The following is a 21,628-nucleotide window of genomic DNA, read 5'->3' on the forward strand; positions in this document are numbered from 1 at the left end:
GAATGTGTTTCAGTTTAATTTTCTATCAATTTTCCCCTCACAAACTCTTGTAATCTGGACCTTAATTTATTATTATTTGAACCTGTCTTCAAGCAGATAAAGTGAAGAATCTAACAAAAACCGTTTTCCCATCCTTTGGTGTTCCCTTTTTCTTCAGTTTCATACAATTACTTTCCTCTTCTTTCTTGTCCCACACCCTATATAAACACACACGTATCAACGCCTTTAATAGATAGACCATCTCACAAACATGGCTCTTCAAGGTTCAATGACTTTTGCTGCTTTCACCTTTTTCTTGCTCCTCACAACCCTCCCACACGAACCACATGCTTCAAGCCGTGGTTCCTTTGGCAGAAACATTAACCCTCCGGTTTCTGGTCTATGTTCCTCTTCTGTCATTGTGCATGGATACGAGTGCCAAGAACACGAGGTAAATGGTTTGCAACCGTGTTCGGAGATATTAATTACATCAACATATGATCAAAATAATGAAACATTTTTCTGTTGATGACATGTTTTTAAGGTTACAACAAATGATGGATATATTCTGAGTGTGCAAAGGATCCCACAAGGTCGTGGTGGTAAGGGCAGCGGTAGCAGAACTAGCAAACAACCAGTAATCATACAACACGGAGTTCTAGTGGTGAGTGGGAACTCTGTATTATGCTTTCAATTCCTACTTTCAAATTCAACTGCACACAACATTCATAACATGATTTCCGTTTTGAATGGACAGTTTCTGAAAGAAATCTAAACACACTAATATCAACTCAGCCTTTTAAACTGTTCAGTAACAAAAAGAAGTTTTTGAAATTCTTCCTTTTCGATACAGTATTTTCGTCATGATGATTATGTGTATATTAATTATTAAAGTTAAATTATGTAATTCCTACGTTATACCTTTAAAGCAATGCGTTATGAGTTTTTTACGTGATTTGTTGTTACATCTGATTAATCATATCATGTTCATTTCATTTTGCATTAGACGTGAAAAAATATATATGTTTTCGTTATTTTTTTAATCATAATTTTTTTCATATCTCTTTTATGTTATTTTTTTTCTACTCACGCAATATTTTATTCTCTTTTTATTCCTCTTTGCCCACACCATTCATTTCACACTGTTTGCCATTCTTGAGACAAACGTTACCACAAACAATGATAGGTTTATGATAAGGTGGCAAAAGTTCCGCGTCTTTCACAACACTAAGAGTTGTTTTTTTATGCTATTTTAGATAAAGGTGAAAAATTACGTGATGCTCATATGTCTCGTTGCTTAACGCATTATTACAATTAGTGACGTTACAATTAAGCAATCGAAAGGTGCTTGAAAAACAATTTTCACAATAAATGATATAGAAAAAGGTCTTTTGTTTTTTCAAAATCGATATCTTCTAAATAAAAACTGAATGAATCATCTTTATAAATGTTAAATTCTATATAAAAGAAAAAGAATTTTACTTTACTCTTTAGTTAAAGCATGCATTTTATTTGATTAAATGGGGTCAATAAGCGTTAACCATTATTAATGTGATCCAGCTGTTAAAGTCCGCGTTATACGAATTTGATTTTCTTCAGATATCTTCCAAAGTAATGCTTCCTAGGATATTTATGTTTCGTTATGACTTCCATAACAAATTTTCATGATTAATTCTGTTTTTTTTTTTCCTTTTGTGTTACTTTTTCCCACCATCAACGGGGCTTGAAATTAACGACAGTATATGATATCATCAGTATCCTCTCTAATTTTTTTCTTCTTTTTTGTAATTTCGAGAAACCCAATCCTTAAAGTGATCCTTTTCATACTACGAAATATATACCTAAAAGAAGAAACACAGTCTAAGTGTCGGACATTACATCATAATTGCACTGACTTGCCTTTATTTTTCAATCTACCATCTCAGAACACATGACATCCATGTGTCAATAATTTATTCGTCTAAAAAAATGTATTAAATACTTTTTAATAATCTCATATTTTCTTGATCAAGCGCTACAAAGCATGCTTGTAAAATTCAAAAAGCTATATGCACATTCTCAATCCCCAACCCATGATAGAAACCCCACTCAGTGTCATGCGTACACATTTAGGTAGTTGTTTTTACGTATCTCTGTCACATCGATTTTGGTTTTTTCCCAACCAAGATAGCATAGGAACATGACACCCCACTAAATGGAACTGCTCTTTAAGATTATAATTGACTTTAATTTTTTACTACACTTGTGTTTAATTTCTGTCATAATATTATAATAGTCATTGATTAACTGTTTACAGGATTCTGATTCAACTTATATAAATCTCAGAAGCATGTATTTATTTTTAAAAAGTATATGTATACTAACCAGGAGAAAAGAAAGACTTCATGATCCTTCCACATCTTTAAAAATAACTTAATAAAAGCTAAATAATAAAAGTGGGTGATTGAAAAAAGGTACTGGAGGTTTAAAAAGGGAAATTGTAGGTATAAAATAGAGAATTGCAGAAGAAGTTATGAAAGCAAAATAGAAAAAATAAAAGTGTCTACGAAATCTCATATAGTCTCTTTAGCAAGTTAGATTTATTATCTATTGATTAAAACACTACAATGATTAAAATTTGTTGTTACTATAGTGATTAATAGATAGCTTTGTTTCTTAAACCTGTGGTAAGAAATTTAACCTTTACTTTTTACTGGTAAAAATGGAAAAAATTAAGATTTTTCTTGTAACAGAAATATGTGCTTTTTGAGTACTTAGCTTAAATAATCGGATGATGGATGCAGGATGGTGTAACATGGCTTCTGAATTCTCCAGAGCAAGACCTACCTTTGATTTTAGCTGATAATGGCTTTGACGTGTGGATTGCAAACAGCAGAGGAACCAGATTTAGCCGCCGACACATCTCATTGGACCCCTCTAGTCCGGTTGGTCCTTTTTTAAGGATATGTTGTGTTTTTGCTCTAATGTACTAAATTAACTCTTCTATGTCAATGTGACAGGCCTTCTGGAATTGGTCTTGGGATGAACTTGTCTCCTATGATCTACCAGCTGTCTTTAATTATGTATTCAGCCAAACAGAGCAGAAGATCAATTACGTTGGCCACTCCTTGGTACTGCATTACGTTCTTTTATTACATAACTTTAATTCGAACTTATTAATAGCTTGAGATTTTCTTACAATCTGAATGTAAATTATCAAATATGATGATAATCCCGATTGATATTGATAATATAAAAGTCTATATATTAACAATATTTAATTACAAGTTATCAGTTAAAGATGAAGAGAATAATTTAGTTCTGAAATTGAAAGACCGTGTTTGGCAGGGAACTTTGATAGCTTTAGCATCCTTTTCCGAAGGAACATTGGTTAACCAGCTGAACTCAGCAGCCTTGTTGAGCCCTATAGCTTATTTAAGCCACATGAACACAGCACTTGGTGTTATTGCTGCTAAGTCCTTCGTTGGTGAGGTATGTGGCACTTGTATTACTATAAAATCATGTTCATATGAACCTACAAGAAGACACATTTGCTGAATCTTGGCAATGATTTTTGTTTTGCCAAACAGGTCACTACCCTCTTCGGTCTGGCAGAATTTAATCCAAAAGGGTAAGGGCATTGAACTCACAAATTAGTGAAGTTGTCTCCTTATACTTTTAAACCATAACTATGATTCTATAATATATACAATTTAATGCTTTATTAGCAACTTCATTGTGTAGGTTACCTGTTGATGCCTTCCTTAAGTCTCTCTGCGTTTACCCTGGGATAGACTGCTATGACTTGATGACTGCACTAACTGGTCTAAGTCTTTACCCAAACTCTATCACTTAACTATTTTGATTTTTAATTAAGCATTATATATTGGAGACACTTTTCTTATAAGTAAATCAAGGTTTAATACTATTGTTAACGCCATTAAATATCAGTAAATTGATGATAGTGACCATCTAAAAAAACTAAAGAGAATCACAACCCCACTTAGTTTAAAGAATTAGAACTGAAATTATCTATATTTCCACTGAAAACTTAGTTAAACCATAACTTAAACTGTCAAAGTTTTCTGACTGTGTCTGTGATCGAAATGTGATGTCCTATTTAGGTAAAAATTGCTGCCTCAATTCTTCAACTGTTGATCTATTCTTGATGAATGAACCTCAGTCAACATCAACAAAGAACATGGTGCACTTGGCCCAGAGTAAGATTTTCCCATCTTGCAACATAACTCGTTTCTGGTGTATTGAGTTCAATTACTTAATGCTAATCAAGGAAGCTTGTATTACTATGTATTGCAGCTGTAAGACGTGGGGTGTTGACAAAATTTAATTATGTGAGACCAGACTATAATATTATGCATTATGGAGAAATATTCCCTCCTATCTACAACCTTTCCAATATCCCTCATGACCTCCCTCTCTTCATTAGCTATGGTGGAAGAGATGCACTTTCAGATGCTCGTGATGTTGAGAATTTACTTGATAAACTCAAGTTTCATGATGAGGACAAGCTCAGTGTTCAGTTCATCGAGGAATATGCTCACGCCGACTATGTAATGGGGTTCAATGCCAAGGACTTGGTATACAATGCTGTTGTTTCATTTTTCAATCATCAAGTTAACACTTGATGGCAAGCAAATTACTTGTTAGAAAGAATCAAGTTTCATGAAACGTGTTCCTTCATCTACTAGTGATTACTTAGGTCAATCTAAGTTATCCTGTGAAGATTAAGTAATGGCCAATTACAAAAGTAATGAAGTATCACTAGTGATTTGCTTTGGTGTTGCAATTGCTGTGCATCTGTTGTGTTGTGTTCTAATGCAGAAGAAATTGGCTATTGGCCTGAACTATCTAAGATGGAAGGTTCCAAATATATACATATTCATTGAATGATCATATCACAAAATATTTCAGATGAAATATATACACGTACACTGTTTTTGTAATTGAAGCTCGTTTGAAAATCTAGTGTCAAATATCAGTTTATAGAGCTTATTGAAATGAGATGCATGTCCCAACTTGTTCAGGTCAAAAGTTTTTGAGTGCGAAGAACATGAGAGGACTTTCATAGAAGTAACTCACTGTACTGATTTGGATGAAAAAGATACCAGTGAGTTTGATACATGCTCTATATTTATAGAGCTTATTGAACTAGTAATTAACAACACCAAATTAACCAACTAATCTCCAACAGCCACAATTAACACCCGCTTCTTCTGACCATAACCCTCTTTGGTTCTAGTGTTGATTTCCTTTTGTTTCTTTCCTCTCTTGTTGTGCCATTATCTGTCATATAAATTAAAATTTGAGCTTCCAAACTACCCATTGAGATGTGTAATGAAACACTAAAAAAAACAGCACTAAAAGATGATTCTATTTTTAACGAAAATGCCTTATGTATTGATGACCATGAAAATCATAAAGAAACGTACGAACAATGCAGCACTGAAATTGGTTCTCCAAAGGAAAACGAATAGGGACAGAGAAATTTCATGAAAGAGAAAAGAAAGATACCAACCACACCCCTTTCACTAAATGGTTATTACATTTATACTAGCGAATATCTCACTCATAGTCCTTCTTTCTTTTTATGTTCTTGGATGGTGCGCCTTTTCCTCTCCTCTCCACATGTTCATCTGTAGTTATTTCCTCTGGCCCCACACACGAGTCAACCTCCTAGGCCGTTGCATCCATTTTTCTTACAATTCTCCCTCCATCATGACTGACCTTGTCCTCAAAGGAGTGAGGGTAAGCTTGATCAAGCACTATATTAATTATCTTCCCAAGTAGCATCATTAAGTAAACCATCTTTTCAGTGAATCAAGATTGTGGAACTTGTTGGTTTCCTTTGAGTATGACACGAGACTTTAAGACAACAATAAGTTGAATGACAGGAGATAAATTTGAGTCACAATGGACAATGGCACATAAGGTTGATCATTGTTTCCACGCCACAATTTCAGTTGAGAAACATGGAATACTAGATGAATCCTTGCTGAATCTGGAAGCTTCAATTTATAAGCAACCTTCCCGACTCTCTGAATGATGGTAAAGGGACCAAAATATCTCAAGCCCAACTTCTGATTCTTCCTTAGAGCTAAAGAGTGTTGTCGATATGGTTGCAATTTCACCAACACCAAATCACCCACTTCAAATTGCATATCCTGCCTTTTCTTTATCAACATACTTATTTTAAATGTGTTATGCCCTATGCAAATTCATTTTCAACTTTTGCAATATAGCATCTCTTGTCAACAATTACTCTTTCATTGCAACGTATCCTTATCATGAGGAACATATTTTAATAGCTGGGCCTGATCACGGCCATATACAACTTTGAAGGGTGTCATGCCCGCACTTGTATGGTAAGCTGTGTTATACCAATATTCTACTCAGGGAAGAAACTTGGACCATTCTCTTGGAGAGTCAAAAGTGAAACATCTGAAATACAATTCCAAACATTTGTTGAGAATCTCGGATTGACCATCAGGATTGAGAGTGATATGCTGATGACATTTTCAATGTTGTGCCACTAATTTACCATAAATATTTTAAAAACGGACCAGTGAAAACTTTATCTCTATCTGAGACAATGGACTTATGGAATCCATGCAATTTCACTATATTTAAAAAAAAAAATCAGTTACCACTTTGCTAGTATAGTCAATCTTCAATGGGATCAAATGAGCTACCTTAGACAATCTGAGCCACAACATAGATAACAGTTAACCCATGAGATGAAGGCAGACCAGTAATGAAATTCATGGCTAATTCTTCCAAATTGCATTGGGCATAGGTAAGGGTTGTAACAAACATGAAAGAAAGTATTAACAACTTTGGCCTGTTGACAAATCAAACATTGATGAACAAAAGACTTAATGTCCTTATGCATACCCTGCCAATAAAACTGAGTAGCAATTCTGGCTAGAGTTCTAGAAAACCCAGCATGTCCCTCAATCAAAGAGCTATGAAACTCTTGTAAGGTGCCCTGTAAAAGAGCATGGCCCGCACGTACCATTATTTTATTCTTCCAAAGAAATAAATTTTGATGAACGGAATAATGATGTTTGTTGTTTGTATTGTTAGAACAAGAATAAAAAATTGTGTTTATTTGAGGGTATTGTTGTTGAGCTTCATGTAAGGAGGTTAACAACAGAGTGAAGTTGCGGGAAAACACTAGAAGAGGTTGAACAAACAGTATTTTCAACACAATAAATAAATAAATAAATATATATATATATATATATATATATATATATATATATATATATATATATATATATATATATAGGCAGTAACCCTTGACGATGTAAATGTTTACTGATAATTCGTTGTTGACTTGTGTGTATATGAAGATCACTTCCATAAAGAATGAATTGTTTACTAAACAAACATTAGCATAAACAACTTTTATATGGGTTTACTCCTTAGAGCTACATCTAGTTCTTCTCTAAGTTAACTTAGAGAGTTCCATTAAATATTCAATGAAGTACAATTGAGTTATTTTAAACCACTCTTAATGTCCCTAGTCATATTAAGTAACCATTGTTACTTCTGACTAGTTGAGTTTCACCCACTCCTGACTGCGTAGTATTATTTACCACTCTTGGTATCCCTAGACGCTTTTGATATCACTCTAATACACCGTCTAGTTGGGTTTCACCCACTCGTGGTTGTGAAGTATTCTTCACCACTCTTGGTATCCTTATTGAATAACCTCTAGTTATCCTAAACTAATTGAGTATTCTCACCACTTCTAGTATTCTTGGTCAGCGAATAACCTCTAGTTACCCTAGACCAGTTGAATATTCTCACCACTCCCGGTATCCCTGATCAACGAATAACTTCCAGTTACCTTAGACCAGTTGAGTATTCTTACCACTCCTGGTATCCACCGATACGCTACATGGTTGAGTTTCACCCACTCTTGGTTGTGTAGTATTCTTCACCACTCATGGTATCCCTAGTCAGCGAATAACCTTTTGTTACCCTAGACTAGTTGAGTATTCTCACCACTCCTGGTACTAGACAATTCTGGTATTCTCTGATACGCTGCCTAGATTTCCTCTCAACTTTGTGAGTCACCCTAAGGATAGGTTCTACCTTATCTCGATTTTCTCTAACCACCTTCCTTTTGAGTTGGTACAACATCTTTTGAGAGCAACCTCCTCACACTTCCATTTCATCTTCACCAAACTAAATCACATCAAAGCTTCGACCTACCTTCATTCCTCTTCCTTCATCTGCAAGCAAGCTTAGAGATGGAATCATCAATTTGGTTAAGCGAGAAATAAGTGGCGCAAAAAAAATGGAAGAGAAGCTAACAAAGCTAACAAAAATTGAACTGCGAGATTTTCTCTGTAATTTTCACTAAAAGGGATAATACAATAAACATTATGATGAGAGATAATTTAATAAAAATTTATATTTAGATATTTGAATTGATATTTTTAAATAATCATTTTATTTAATTAAATAAAAAAGAGTCCATAGATAACAATTGCCAAATCATTTCAAATCTGGCCAAATCTTCTCAAATCATTTTAAATCTCCACAATAACAAAGAATGTCATGGAAATACTATATTTATTTAAAAGATAGTTGATGGAGATTGCATTAGCAGAAAAAGGATTTCACCAACAAAATTGCTGAAATGGACACAGTCTAATTCCTATATTAATACAACTAAGAGCTCTTTGGGGAGCCTAATTTCAACCAACCTCATTCTCCACTTTTCTCTCTCTTTTCTTCTATTTTTATGTTATATTTATTCTCCACACAGTGGTAAGTTTTTGGGTTGATTTTATTGTAATTTTTTAATTAGATTATGAAATTAGATGGAATTAATTGTTTGTTCTTTGGATTATTAATGTGATTTATTGTTATCTATCTTTTATTTCCTAATCAAGTAAAAGCAATGCTATAAATAGCTTACCTTTGCTTTTTTTGTTGTTTGTTGTTTGTTGTATATTGTTTTCTCTTTTACGATGAACACCTAATGGTGTGAGCTTAGGGAGACTTTCTTTACATTTGCTCCAGCGGGAGGTGAGGTGAAATAGTTGGGAAGTCGATGATTCTACAGGTGTAGATCTTGTCTTTCGTAGGTTTGTTTTCTTATAGTGGTTTTATTATCATATATGTAATATTTTTATTTTAGTAGTATTTTACTATTAAAAATGGAATGTTAGAATAATAATATTAATTGAGAAATTACTTTCACTAAATTTACTATGATTAATCTAATTTTTTTTGCTTTTAATTAAGAAGTTATTTTGATTAATAGTAACAACGCCAATAAATTGATTGAGAGGCTATGTTGATTAATTTGAAATATAGGACAATAATCAATTAAATAAAATCTTTAGAAAACCAATTATGAATTCTATTTTAAAAAATTAGTTGAATGAACCAATTTCATTGTCAATTTTTAAGCATTTTATCTCTTTGCTATTCATTTGAATGCTCATTGATTTTATGGTTAAGTATGATTTTAGTTCCTAATGTGAAATTGGAATCCCTCCCTAATTGAAACTTTTATACATTTTGGTCCTCAAACTTTAAAAGTGAATGAATATAGTCTTTTTTAACCTAAGTAGATTAAACTTTTTGGACATGTCAAACACATTTCCCAATAAACATTGAAGTGAGAATGTATCAAATGGTGTAAACAACTCAAATACTAGCATAAAATGTGTTTTAAATGACAATAAAAGTTAACGTAATTGGATAAAAGGATACATTCATTTTTAAAGTTTAAAGGCCAAAATAGATCAAAGTTTCGAATAAGGACGAATTCTAATTTCACATCAAAAGTTCATATACTGAAAACATACTTAATCCTTGATTTTATTTAATTCGTTCATCTTGGCTTGAATATTAAAAATTCATCTTTTTTATTCAATAGTCATATATATATATATATATATATATATATATATATATATATATATATATATATATATAGGGACATCTTTGTAGATTTCTAGGTATATCATCTTTTGTATATTTTTGCATTTCTTTTTCACATTCGTTCATTTTAATTGCATTAGGTATGTGTTGGACTTTAGTTTTAGGCTAGTTCTTTATTTTATTTACCTTTCTATTTTCTTATTTGTATTGTGTTTTCTTAATCTTTAATATAGGTTTTATAAAAATTAATTTGTAGAAATTAATTCAATGTTTATTTGGGAGATGATTTTAAATTATCTTTATCATTACTATTTTTTTTACTACTATCTTAAGAATACTAGAGTTATTATAGTCTAGTAATTTAGTATTATCATAATCACTAGAAAAAAATATATAATGTTTTACCTCTATAAATTATTTGTAGTAATTTTTTCACAATTTTTTTCAAAAAAATATAATATTTAAATTTTGAAATTTCATACTGTACCAGCAGGACCGGACGCCGTACGAAAAGACACACGTCGCCAAACGGACCGGCCGCCCATGTCATCCTCCTGATTGTCCAGAAGGTATGTCAGGGCGGACGCCCATTTATATACCAGCAGGACCGAGCGTCCAAATGTGACTGGACGCCCGCGTCATTGTATGTCCTCCCAACGCGCACACCGAACGAGCGGTTAACACTGCCGCCTGCCAAGGTCATGATCATCAGGACCGAGCGTCCAAATTAGCGGACGTCCAAGGCCGCCCACCCAGGTCAGAATCAGGACCGAGCTTCCAAACTGGCGGACGTCCAAGGCCGCCCACCCAGGTCACAATGAGGACCGAGCGTCCAAACTAGCGGACGTCCAAGGCCGCCCACCCAGGTCATAATCAGGACCGAGCGTCCAAACTGGCGGACGTCAAGGACCGTCCCTCCCAGGTTGGCATCCTTGGCCGGTTGCCCTGCTGGCCGACTGTCACGACCGTCATTCACTATGCCAACTGCGTGATTAAATACTAATGACTCGTTAAAGCCCTTAATGAAGATTAAGGTGTGATTGATCGTTCGACATCAGGCCCACTAAAGGTAAAAGGGCCTTTGTCAGGCCCACTAAAGGTAAAAGCCCATTACAATCAGTATAAATAAAGGTTCCAGGTATGAGTTATGAACTAACTTTCCTTATGATGCAAAAGATCCATGCATCACAAACTGCTCTGTCATATTACTAACTTGAGTGTCGGAGTGCCTTTGACAGGTACCCGACCACCCGGCTTGGAGTATGGAGCAGTGCCAGGAGTACGAGGATGACCGTGCGCCCGACCTTCTTCAGTTTGTGGGATTCAGCAGCAACCGTCCGCCCACTCGGTCAAGTTTGTGTTTTAACAGGATCCTCACGAAAAATGTCGAAACACATACTTTAACTAACTTGTATTAAATTTAAATGATTTATTCAGAGCCTAAAACAATTTATTTAATTGCCTACAATAGTCTAGGGTATACCATTTAAATTATAAGATAAAATATGAGAAAATCCCCACAATTATTTAGATTTTTATCATTTAAAAACAAATTTTCATTATATTTAAGTATTAAGAATAACCTGATCTAAAACTTTTAGGCTATTTTTGAGAAAAGGCAAAAAAAATTAATATTATTAACTAAAAATTTGGGTTTTGTCTGAGTAAAACAAGATTATTTGATTATAAATAATAAAATGCAAAGTCAAATAAGGTGTCTCGTTTGGTGGTGTGCACAGAGACAAAATCTACGCCGACTTGATAACGAGAGCTCGTGCTTACATTTACTCCTCATAGGGTTTTCTATATCTACTTCTATAATTCGCCATCTCTGCACCCAAACTTCAACTACTTTTTTCCGTCAAATTGTCCCACAATTTTTCCCTCAACGATTGGGATTGTTATCTAATAAAACCAAACCAAAATTAATTTCAGATTTGGTTTGTCCATCAACGATTAGGATCGAATTCCGCTTTTAGGCACATAGATGCATCTCAAGGATTTAACAAACTTTTTGGTACAATAGATTTTCCTATTAATTATATTAAAAAATAAATGGCTTAATATTTTTTTTCACTATTTATAATAATTGTTTAATATTGTTTTTTAATTTCTTTTGACTCAATCCCAATCTTTATTTAAAAAAAGTCAATTCATTCTTTCATGTTACATTTTTTTTAATGATTCAAACTGTGATTTGCCAATTTCTGAAAGTAATACTTTGCAAACAAATTTGTATGGAGGCAATGTAGAAGGTATTTATTTCATAGATTATGAAACAAAAATCTGATCGCTTATTGATATATTACATCTCTTCCGTTTGTGCACACGCTTTCATATTCATATTGCTACTTGGCTCTTTACAAGGATAACGTAAAGATGTACAATATGATATTGAGTTCATTGATCTTGATGATCATGTCTACTAAGCTTTTCCATTTGCTGCTATTGCAGGACTTGTCTTTCTCTTCCTCTCACTGAAGCTACGGCATGAAGCCAAGCTCGGAAGGCACCCCTGCACAGATTTAACAGTTTTTTCTCTGAGGGATACATGATCACCATTCGTCGTTCTTTCACTGCTACATGCAGAGTTTCCCCATGAAACGTACGGAGTGCTGTGTGCAGATTTCGGAAGTTCATGCACAGTTGTTGCTTTCACATCTTTCATTTCACTGTCAAAAGTGTTCTCACCATCTTCGCTTGGGTTTTCTCTCACACTTTCGCGGAAAAGATCCAACAACTTTTTCTTTTGTGTTGTTGGAGATGGTTCTGGAACAGAACCAGGCTCAGAAGAAGGGGCTTTGTTGAGAAAAATGTGGTGCACTGGAGTGCTGCCACGAGATGGAGTAAACTCTGTATACAAACATTGAAGTTATTTGAAGGAGAAGGGTCAAACATTGAGAAGAGAGAAACTATAATCACACAACTTGTCATACAATAAATCATGAACCTTTTCATCCATGACAATTTTGTTTCCTTCTAAAGTCTTACCTACTCAAATTATTAACAATGCAAAAGTCTCACATCCTAGTCTCAGTTAAGTACACAATCATGCCAATTAATCAGATTAAGATACTAGCAAAAGAATGCAAAAGGAAAAGCATTGCAGGGCATCCTTACCACCCTTGACACTGTAGAAATCATCTTCACAGTCTGAGTCTAACCAGGCCTTTGAGTCAAAAAATGAGTCATCCTTTCCATCTGTGCAGTATAATAAAAGTCCAAGTTCAAAAAGTTGAGTTAGAAAACTAACATGAATATTACCAAAAACAAAAACAAACAAAATGTCATGGAAGAGGGATTGTTAACATGGATTTCATTGGATGAATTAATGATGAGTTGGCTTATTGATTCTGATCAATCGAGAAGAAGTATTTCATAAGGACAATGTAGTGATTTAAGTCCCTTTGTTGGATGGGGGGAGCATGTTATTGCTGACAGAACTTTCCATGTCAGTTAATCTTCCATCTCAATCATAACACACTAGACTCTGTAAACAAGCACATGATCCAATTCAAGGCTGCATATGGGACTCATTTATTGCAGAAACAGTTGAGTCTACTTTCAGTTCTAGAGTTTTAAGAATACCCTACTCATAATAAAACAAAATATAGTAGTTCAAGAGAAATAATTGTTAGAATGGTCAGAAAAGGTAGATTACAATGTTGGGACATTTCTCATATTTTCCTACAATAACAGTCACAATGAACAACAATACAATCTTAATCTGTTATTAAATAGAAGTTTTTTTCTTTCACCCAATTTTCCCTCAATAGTAATCCTCATAAGACTAGCTTGTTGTGGTCCATAACTGCAAACACGCACAATATAGTGAAAACATAACTTATTCACAGATAGAGGAATAGCCATAAGAGTGCTGCTAAACTACTGGTCCCCAATAGGATAAAAGCTCCAAAAGGCAGGGACCAGGATCGCTTATAAATAAGCATTATCAGAATATAGTAATTAAAGTTAATACGATAACCATCATAAAAGCTTCCATCAATTGAACCTAAAATCACAAGTAGCAATCAAAGCATCTCATGAAATCAGGCAACTATTTGTCACTGAAATAACAATCTGATGCGTGATGTTCATATACTGTCTGTATCATACACACACAGTTCAACGCAAATATTGTTAGTGAATGCTAGATATTGTAAGAGTTAGGAGTTAGGACACATGGAGTTTATGTCTCCCCTAAATTACTAGAACAAAGAGCTGAATTGGAAAAACAGCATGTTCAAGGGCAAATAATTTGTGTAATGGATTCCTTGCTTAAAAATTACTATGCAAGCAAAGTCATCCACATAAAAATTACCATCAATTGACTTATGAAGAGAAGGCATGGAAGTAAGGACGAAACATTCCGCATGCCTAAAAACAAAAAAAACTAAAGAACAAAATAGTATTCACCAAATTAATCATGTAAAAGTGTTAACAGATTGCTGATGTCAAAACTAGCTCTTTCAATTTCAACCACCACAGACTCTCTTGTTATCAGACCATAACTTATTCAGAAAAATATCCCACCTACAGAGATACCAAATAAAGGTCAAAAGATTCCAACTACAAAATAAAAAACATTTGGAACTGAAGAAGCAAACTCAGCATATTTTAAAACATATGTTCTATTAAAGACAGCAGGAGTAAACTGTGATGTAAAAAACCAGAATAATTTTCTACAACAGATATTTAATTTAACTAATCGGATCGAGATTGTGGAAAAAGAATCTAATTTAGAAGGAAAAAAAGGAAACTCCCCTCCCCACTAAAAATCCACTCCAACCATGAAGAAAATATCTATCAAAATACAAATTTTATACTGCAAATAATCCCTTGACCAGGTCAAAAGGCCAAAATTTGAGAAAATACCAAGCTCTTGTTATTACAAGAGATGAATAAAAAAAGAAAGAGTAATTACAATAAAAGTAAAAGTTTTATATAACATAAAAATAAATAAGGAAACCCCCAGAAAAAAAAAATCAGTTCTGACTATTTATAGCAATAAAACAGCTTCTTTAAGAAAAAAAAAACTTTATACCATGATGATCATGATGAAGGATGAAAATAAAAAATACAAACTTTTTATGAGGATGCACGAAAATAGAAAGTTTGGAAGGAAAGAAGAACCCCAAAGGGACCCTACCATCATCCCCACAGTCCGTGACTGAGAAGGTGGTGGTTGACCGAGAGGGTGACGACTGAGACTTAAACGCTGCATCATCAGCCACAAAGTTTCCGTTTTTGGGTTTTTCTTTGAAGGGTGATGAAGAAATCACGAGGTTTTCAGCTTTGGACTCCAAAGAGAGCGTGAGGTGCTTCATGTTGGGTTGCTGGTTTCGGTGGACAGAAGAGGACGAACCCATTTGACTGTTCAAGAGGAAAGAGCGTGCAGCATATAAGAAGATTTCATGGTGCGTGTGTATAAGAGAGAGAGAGAGAGAGAGAGAGAGAGAGGAGTGGAGTGGAAGTGAGAGAGAGAGAGAAGAGAGGTGAAGAATGAGCAAACTCCGGGTGAGGAAGAGAATAGAACGAAGGAGTTTTGGCGTTATGAGAAGGGTGAGTGCGATGGGAAAGAAGAAAAGTAAAACGCCCCACTAAGAGTAGAAGAAACGATGGGTGAAAGTAAGAGATGATTGGCCTTCAAAGGGAAGGGGTTGCATCACAAAAACTATGCCACTATGAACATATGTATATCTATTATTGAAGAAAAAATTACATTTGACTTTTTTCAAATGTTATCTTAAATCACTTTTACTTCAAACAGTTAGAAATATTTTTATTTCTGTTAATTTTATTTAACAATCATAATTTTTTTTATAACTTTTATTGAGTAGATATTAGCTTAAACACATATTATCGTGTTTGTGTATATGATTTTTTTAAATATTTATAAAATATAAACTATAAAAATAATAATTAAAAGAGTAAAATTAAAAAAATCAAAATTATATATAATTACAAATTTATAATTATAAATAAAATAAATTTTAATTATTAAATAAAAAAATATTATATATAATATTGTGAAAATAATATTATGAATAATTATTAAATTTGAAAAATAATTACTAAAATCATACAAGAATAAAAAATTATAATGAATAATTATTTGAATTTAAAAAAGTAATTATTAAAATAATAAAATTGAAAAATAATTTTTTTATTATAAATAATTATCTAAATTTTTAAAAAATATTAAAGGGATAAAAAAAAGTGTATATGACTCCTTCCACAGTCTTGTCTTTTGTATTAAATTTTCCTTTACCTTTCCTTCATCATCCTCTACAGAGTGCCATTTCGACGACGCACCAAAATCTTGTAGAGATGATGAAGCTGCACCGCATAATCAAGAGGCAGAGGTGATTGTTTGGGGGCGAAGAATCCTAAGACACAGATTGTACTTGTAAGAGATTTGAATTTCGAGATCGAACATCTGCACAATGTAGATTGCAGTTTTTTTTTTTAATTTGAATTTTTCGGTTTGTGTAATTGGAGTGTTGTTGCAGCGATTGGTGTGAAGTCCATGATGAAGTTCGAGAGTGGGTACAGTGTGAGACTGTATTTGATGGAAGCAAGCTTGGAATTGAACCTTATGCGGTTGAGGTGTTGCCTTATTCTGGATTTGGTTAATAGTAACATTTATAGGATTTCGTCCTCGCTTTCTTTGTGTAATTGTGGCCGTTTGATTGGGTGGTAGATTGAAATTCATTATTCTCCATTGTCATTGTCTGATACTCAAGCATATGGTTTTCGTGTCAAAATACTTGTTTATAGATGACTGGTTGCCAACTGTCATTTCAGATTCACGTTCCGCTTCCTCAAATCCCTTTTACATTGTAGAATCACAGATGATTGAATCAATGTGTCATGTGCCAAGCATTATATCATCTCACTTTTGTTCTTGCTTACGAGATTTATAAATATGCATCAAACTTTTACAGCGTAACTATAATGCATTTTGAACTCACTGCATCTGTGGGACTTCTCTTTTTTGTTGAAATTTCTCTCCAACACACATAAATCCATTTTTATGTATATATTTTTCTTTACTTAGAAATCTAATAGCATTTTCTTTGCAATTTTGCATATAGCAGACCGAGGCTTGTGGCAGGATCTGTTGAATGAGATACCAAATCATGGAAAAGGATCAAGGCATTTTTCACTTAACTACAAAATTTACATCAATGATGAAACATGACCCAACTGGAACATGACCCAAATGAAGAAACACGTTTTGGTATCAAATGATGGAAACCTATTTTATATGAAAGTTGAAGTTACTTCCATGGAGATGATGTGACTTGATGTAGAAGTTTGAAATGATGAATCAGAGTTTATTTGGAGAATGAGATGGATGTGTATTTTGAAGGAAATTGAGCCAATTCTCAATAAAATGGTCTAGGGGAAGTAAAAAAGATAATCTAGTAAACTTTGAACAAAAGAATAGCTGCCAAATTGGTAGAATATTTCTATATCATTTTCAAGTTGAATTAACAATACTTGAGTACTCTTATTTATCGAAGGGAGGAGTAAACTCAAGTCTCAAAGAAAATAAAAAAGATACAAGAGCACAAAATGGGATGAGAGCATGTTCAATAGGCAGAGTTGAATTCAACATCAGTTAGCAATGGGTCAACTCTTTACCTGCATGATGACCAACTTGTCGAAACATTGATAATGTTAAATAACATGTTTCAGTTTGTCATTGTTGTTGATAGGGGGAGCTTAGTCTCTTTATATCTTTGTTTTTTATGATGAATGATTAAATGATTAATAATGGTTTCGTGTACAACAAAATGGCATAACAATTGTTTATATCTTTAACATGTGTGTGCTAGATGATTGAATCTATTAATGTTGAGTGAATCATGTCTAAAACATTAAAAATCTAGTTTCTAGTATAAATAATCGATTACATAATGTATATAATCTGTTAAATTTAGCTAGAACACTTAGAAAGCTTAACAGGGACAAATCACTCTGTTATAATCCGTTATATAAGTTACGTAATCGGTTAAAACAGAGAGTAAACCATAATATGTTATATAAGTGAGATAATCTGTTAAGAATAACAAATGAATGACTAATATGGTTAAATATTAATATAATCGATTACATAAATTTGATAATCCATTAAAACAGAGAACATAGTCTAATCCATTACACAAATAGCTTAATCTATTAAGACTGTTAAAAGAAGCAGTAATAGGCTTAAGAATTTAAATAATTGATTACAAACATGGAATAATATGTTAAATTAGAGGGAAAATCATGACAAATTATGCAATTAACATAATCGATTATTATGCCCTAAGATTTGAAAATCCTATATAAATGTGACTTGAAACTTGTTTAAAAAAGGTTACAATTTTCAAATACTAACATTCTTGTTGAGTTTTGATTACAGGTGATTTCAAGAAACATTCTTGAAGAATCAAAGCTTTGTTTGGTGATTACAAATCAAGGATTCTTTCAAGACTTTGGGCTACATTGGTTCTGATTCAATTTACACTTGAAAAACGTGTTAAAGATCAAATTCATCAAAAATCTTAAATCGCTTTAAAGTCTAAAACCTAACCATCCAACCATACGAAAAGAGAGAGAAAAACCACAAAACCTTTATTCATCTCAAATAATAAAAGCCTCATTCAACACTTTTTTTAACTCAAGATAAAATAAGAACTAAAGGCTCATAATATATAAATATTTTAAAGTATAAAATACTTATACATAAACAAACTTACATGGGAAGAAATGTTTAATAATTGTGAAGTTACAATTTTATAATTTTTTATTTTTAAAGAAATTGAAAATCCACTACTCAATAAGATGAAGTTGAAACATTATAACTAAAATTATTATTTTGTTCTCCCTTCAAAACTTGTCTAAATTATTTTTGGTACCTTTTCAACCACGAGTCTAAAAGGGCGACCTCTTCAACAATATAAGCACATTAAACCACACAAATCATGTTGATTTAGAAAATAATAATTTTTCTAAGTGTGTGCTTTGAAAAACTTCTAACTTTTTTTTTAAAAGAATAAGCTTTTAAATTTAGTTGTTTATGTATGAGAAAAAGTTTAAATATAAAAAGAGGAGAATAAATTAAGTAGGAATCGCATATGTAAAGTGGTGGAATTGATTCAAAGTGGCTGAAATTCAAGAAGAATGTAAATTCAACTTAGAATCCGGATTGTACGCATACATTATAAAGTTATGCACATAATTCCCACTTGATGAATGCAATCTAACATAATCTAATGGGAACCTTTTACACTGTTGGACAAAGTTGTTCCTCTGCCAATACATCTAATATGGCTGCTCCAACCAAAAAAGTTGGTAACTATTGCTGCCTCTGTTGTGCCACCTTTTTATATATGCAATGCAATTTTGTGCTAAAATTATTGTTCTGTTCTGAGGCCTGGGCTAAGGAGGGTCACTCCAAGTATACACATATGTTTTCACACTAAATTCCATTTTCCACACTGTTTCCAGCTACATAGCATGTTTAGTGGCAGAACAAAGAAAAAAACATACAACCCAAGTAATTAAATTCCACGATTTTTTTTTCTTCAAACTGTTTAGCTATTAGCTATCGTACTTTTCTAACGGAAGGTAAAATAAACTCATGTATAACTCTATAGATGTTATTTACTTTTTCTTTCAATTCGAATTACAGTTACACGTATATATAAATATTTAGCGTAAGTAACTTTGTACAGTCTTTTTAAAGAAGATTTATTAAGAGAATTCCAATATTATATTACATGAGTTCAACTTAAACCAGGATGGACAAGACTCTAACCTAATTGACTTTTGTATGTCTGTTTAGAACTTAGATTTATATTTGAATTTTTGAACAATCTCTCCTTTCAATCACGAGAAGTCCTTACTTGTATCACCATCTTTCATTTTAATGTGTCACGCACAGTAAAAAAACACTTTTTATAATGGTTATTTGTACCACTTATAATCCACCATGTATAAGAAGTGGTATTGTGACATATATAACAATAAATAATATAATCATTTTTTATTAGTTATAATTATAATAGGTATAGAAAGTGAGTATGGTAACATTTTTGTAATATAGAATAAAACTTTTTATACAAATTCTAGTTATAACCAGTAAAAAAGTGGATGCAATAATATTTTTGTAATAAATAAGAAAATTTTCTATAACGATTTTAATTATAACTAGTATATAAAGTATTTTCTTATTTTTTTTCTTATTAGTAAACAAAGGATTCCCAAATCCTTAACCCTCGTTCTCCTCTTTTACCTTTTCTGCCCATGCCTCCTTCTCCTTCATCATCTGACACACTATGAACCAAATCTAAATAAAATGTTTTGTCACTCGCATGGAGTTGCCTCCTCCAACAAGGATCGCTGGCGGGTTGGAGATTTGTGAGGTCGCATTTTGTAGCGACGCGGGAGGTGATTTGGTTTCATTTGTTGTTGTGGTAGTAGATCTGCTTCAAGTGCGGTGGAGCTCGCATTCATATGTGAAAAGTAGATTGTTGGTACGAATTTTCTCCTCTTGATTTCTTTTCTCTCTCTGCTACTTTGTAACTATCTCTACTTTGTACCTGTCTCTGCTCAGTAACCGTCTTCCCCCTTAACCCTTTCTGAAATTCCTTTTGCCTTTTGATATCAATTATGTAACTCTTCTCGCTCAACAACATCCGACTGAGCTCAATGGCGTCTTGCTGAGCTCAATACAATTTGGCCGAGCTCATCAATTTAGCTTGAAATCGTGGTGGCCGACCTCTCACTATTATTATTTGATTCATTTCCTTGTTTCGGCACTTGAGATTTTTAATATAGCAATGTTAGACAAAATTTAGGTTATGATGAGGTTGATTTAGTCAAGAAAGGTGAAATTTTGGAATTTTGGGACGATTTGGATGAATTTTTCTATACCACTTGTAACTTTAACTGGTATAAAAAGTGACACTTTCTATATCGATTCTGAACTCGGTATAAAAAGTCAATACTTTCTATTCCTCTTGTTTTTACAACGATTTTAGAATTAGTATAAAAAACCCATTTTAACAAGTAATGAGACTAACCATTGACTTTGATATTAGTGAAGAGTCTTTTGATGGGGATTCACTGGAAAGACAAAACAGTAATAAGACATGAGTCTAATCTATATAAGAGATTGATAATACTTCTAACCCCAAACTTTATGACAATAAATGTATGAATCTTCTTCCTTCTCTTCTTTACTTAATGTAGGATTTAGATTTACACTTATTTTGCAACACACTTTTTCATATATCAATGAAACTCTAATCAATTCATGAATAAAAGAAATTGTATAAATAATAGCATAAAAATCAGTTACTACCTGATCTTACTAGGATCTTAAGCATGGGTTTGCGGAAAGGTGGTAAGATCTTAGTAGTAGCTTTTAGAGCTCTTGTTGGACGAAATGAGGCTCCTTGCCGCTAAAAGATTTAAAGAACCTTATTAGATCGTGTTCTTTAATATGTCTATAGAATTGAGTAGAAACACAATCTTCGAACACAATCTTCTAAAACTCTTTTAAGGATAACTTTATCTAAAAGTATAGAGTAGTAATAAAGTTCTTACATTTAATGAAAATATGTTTATCATGCAAATTGTTTTGATAACTTTCATTTTTAGTGTAATAGTAAAACCAATGATCGATCTTCATATATATATTTAGTTTGATTTAGTGTCGTTAAGTAGTCGTTAACTACTTATATCA

The 21,628-nt window shown here is 32.9% G+C and overlaps 2 protein-coding genes and 1 long non-coding RNA gene across 3 annotated transcripts; 2 read left to right on the top strand and 1 right to left on the bottom strand.

Annotated features, from left to right (window-relative positions):
* LOC108327947 (triacylglycerol lipase 2) lies at positions 1–4,831 on the top strand. Its single transcript, XM_017561685.2, has 9 exons — positions 1–430; positions 524–643; positions 2,763–2,903; positions 2,979–3,089; positions 3,307–3,450; positions 3,549–3,589; positions 3,703–3,782; positions 4,083–4,178; positions 4,276–4,831. The coding sequence occupies exons 1-9, from the start codon at positions 251–253 to the stop codon at positions 4,602–4,604; spliced, it is 1,242 nt and encodes a 413-aa protein (XP_017417174.1). The 5' UTR covers positions 1–250; the 3' UTR covers positions 4,605–4,831.
* A 7,286-nt stretch (positions 4,832–12,117) lies between these two features.
* On the bottom strand, positions 12,118–15,551 carry LOC108326821 (uncharacterized protein At3g27210). The gene is made up of 3 exons (XM_017560397.2): positions 15,035–15,551; positions 13,006–13,086; positions 12,118–12,738 (listed from the first exon to the last, which is right to left on the bottom strand). Exons 1-3 carry the CDS (start codon positions 15,252–15,254, stop codon positions 12,311–12,313), a joined length of 729 nt encoding a protein of 242 aa, XP_017415886.1. The 5' UTR covers positions 15,255–15,551; the 3' UTR covers positions 12,118–12,310.
* Positions 15,552–16,138: 587 nt separating this feature from the next.
* On the top strand, positions 16,139–17,676 carry LOC108328766 (uncharacterized). Its single transcript, XR_001832145.2, has 3 exons — positions 16,139–16,294; positions 16,398–16,494; positions 16,986–17,676. It is a non-coding gene; the product is annotated as an uncharacterized LOC108328766 (long non-coding RNA).
* The last annotated feature ends 3,952 nt before the right edge of the window (positions 17,677–21,628 follow it).

Source organism: Vigna angularis, chromosome 2, assembly GCF_016808095.1.
Source record: "Vigna angularis cultivar LongXiaoDou No.4 chromosome 2, ASM1680809v1, whole genome shotgun sequence".
Taxonomy (NCBI): Eukaryota; Viridiplantae; Streptophyta; class Magnoliopsida; order Fabales; family Fabaceae; genus Vigna; species Vigna angularis.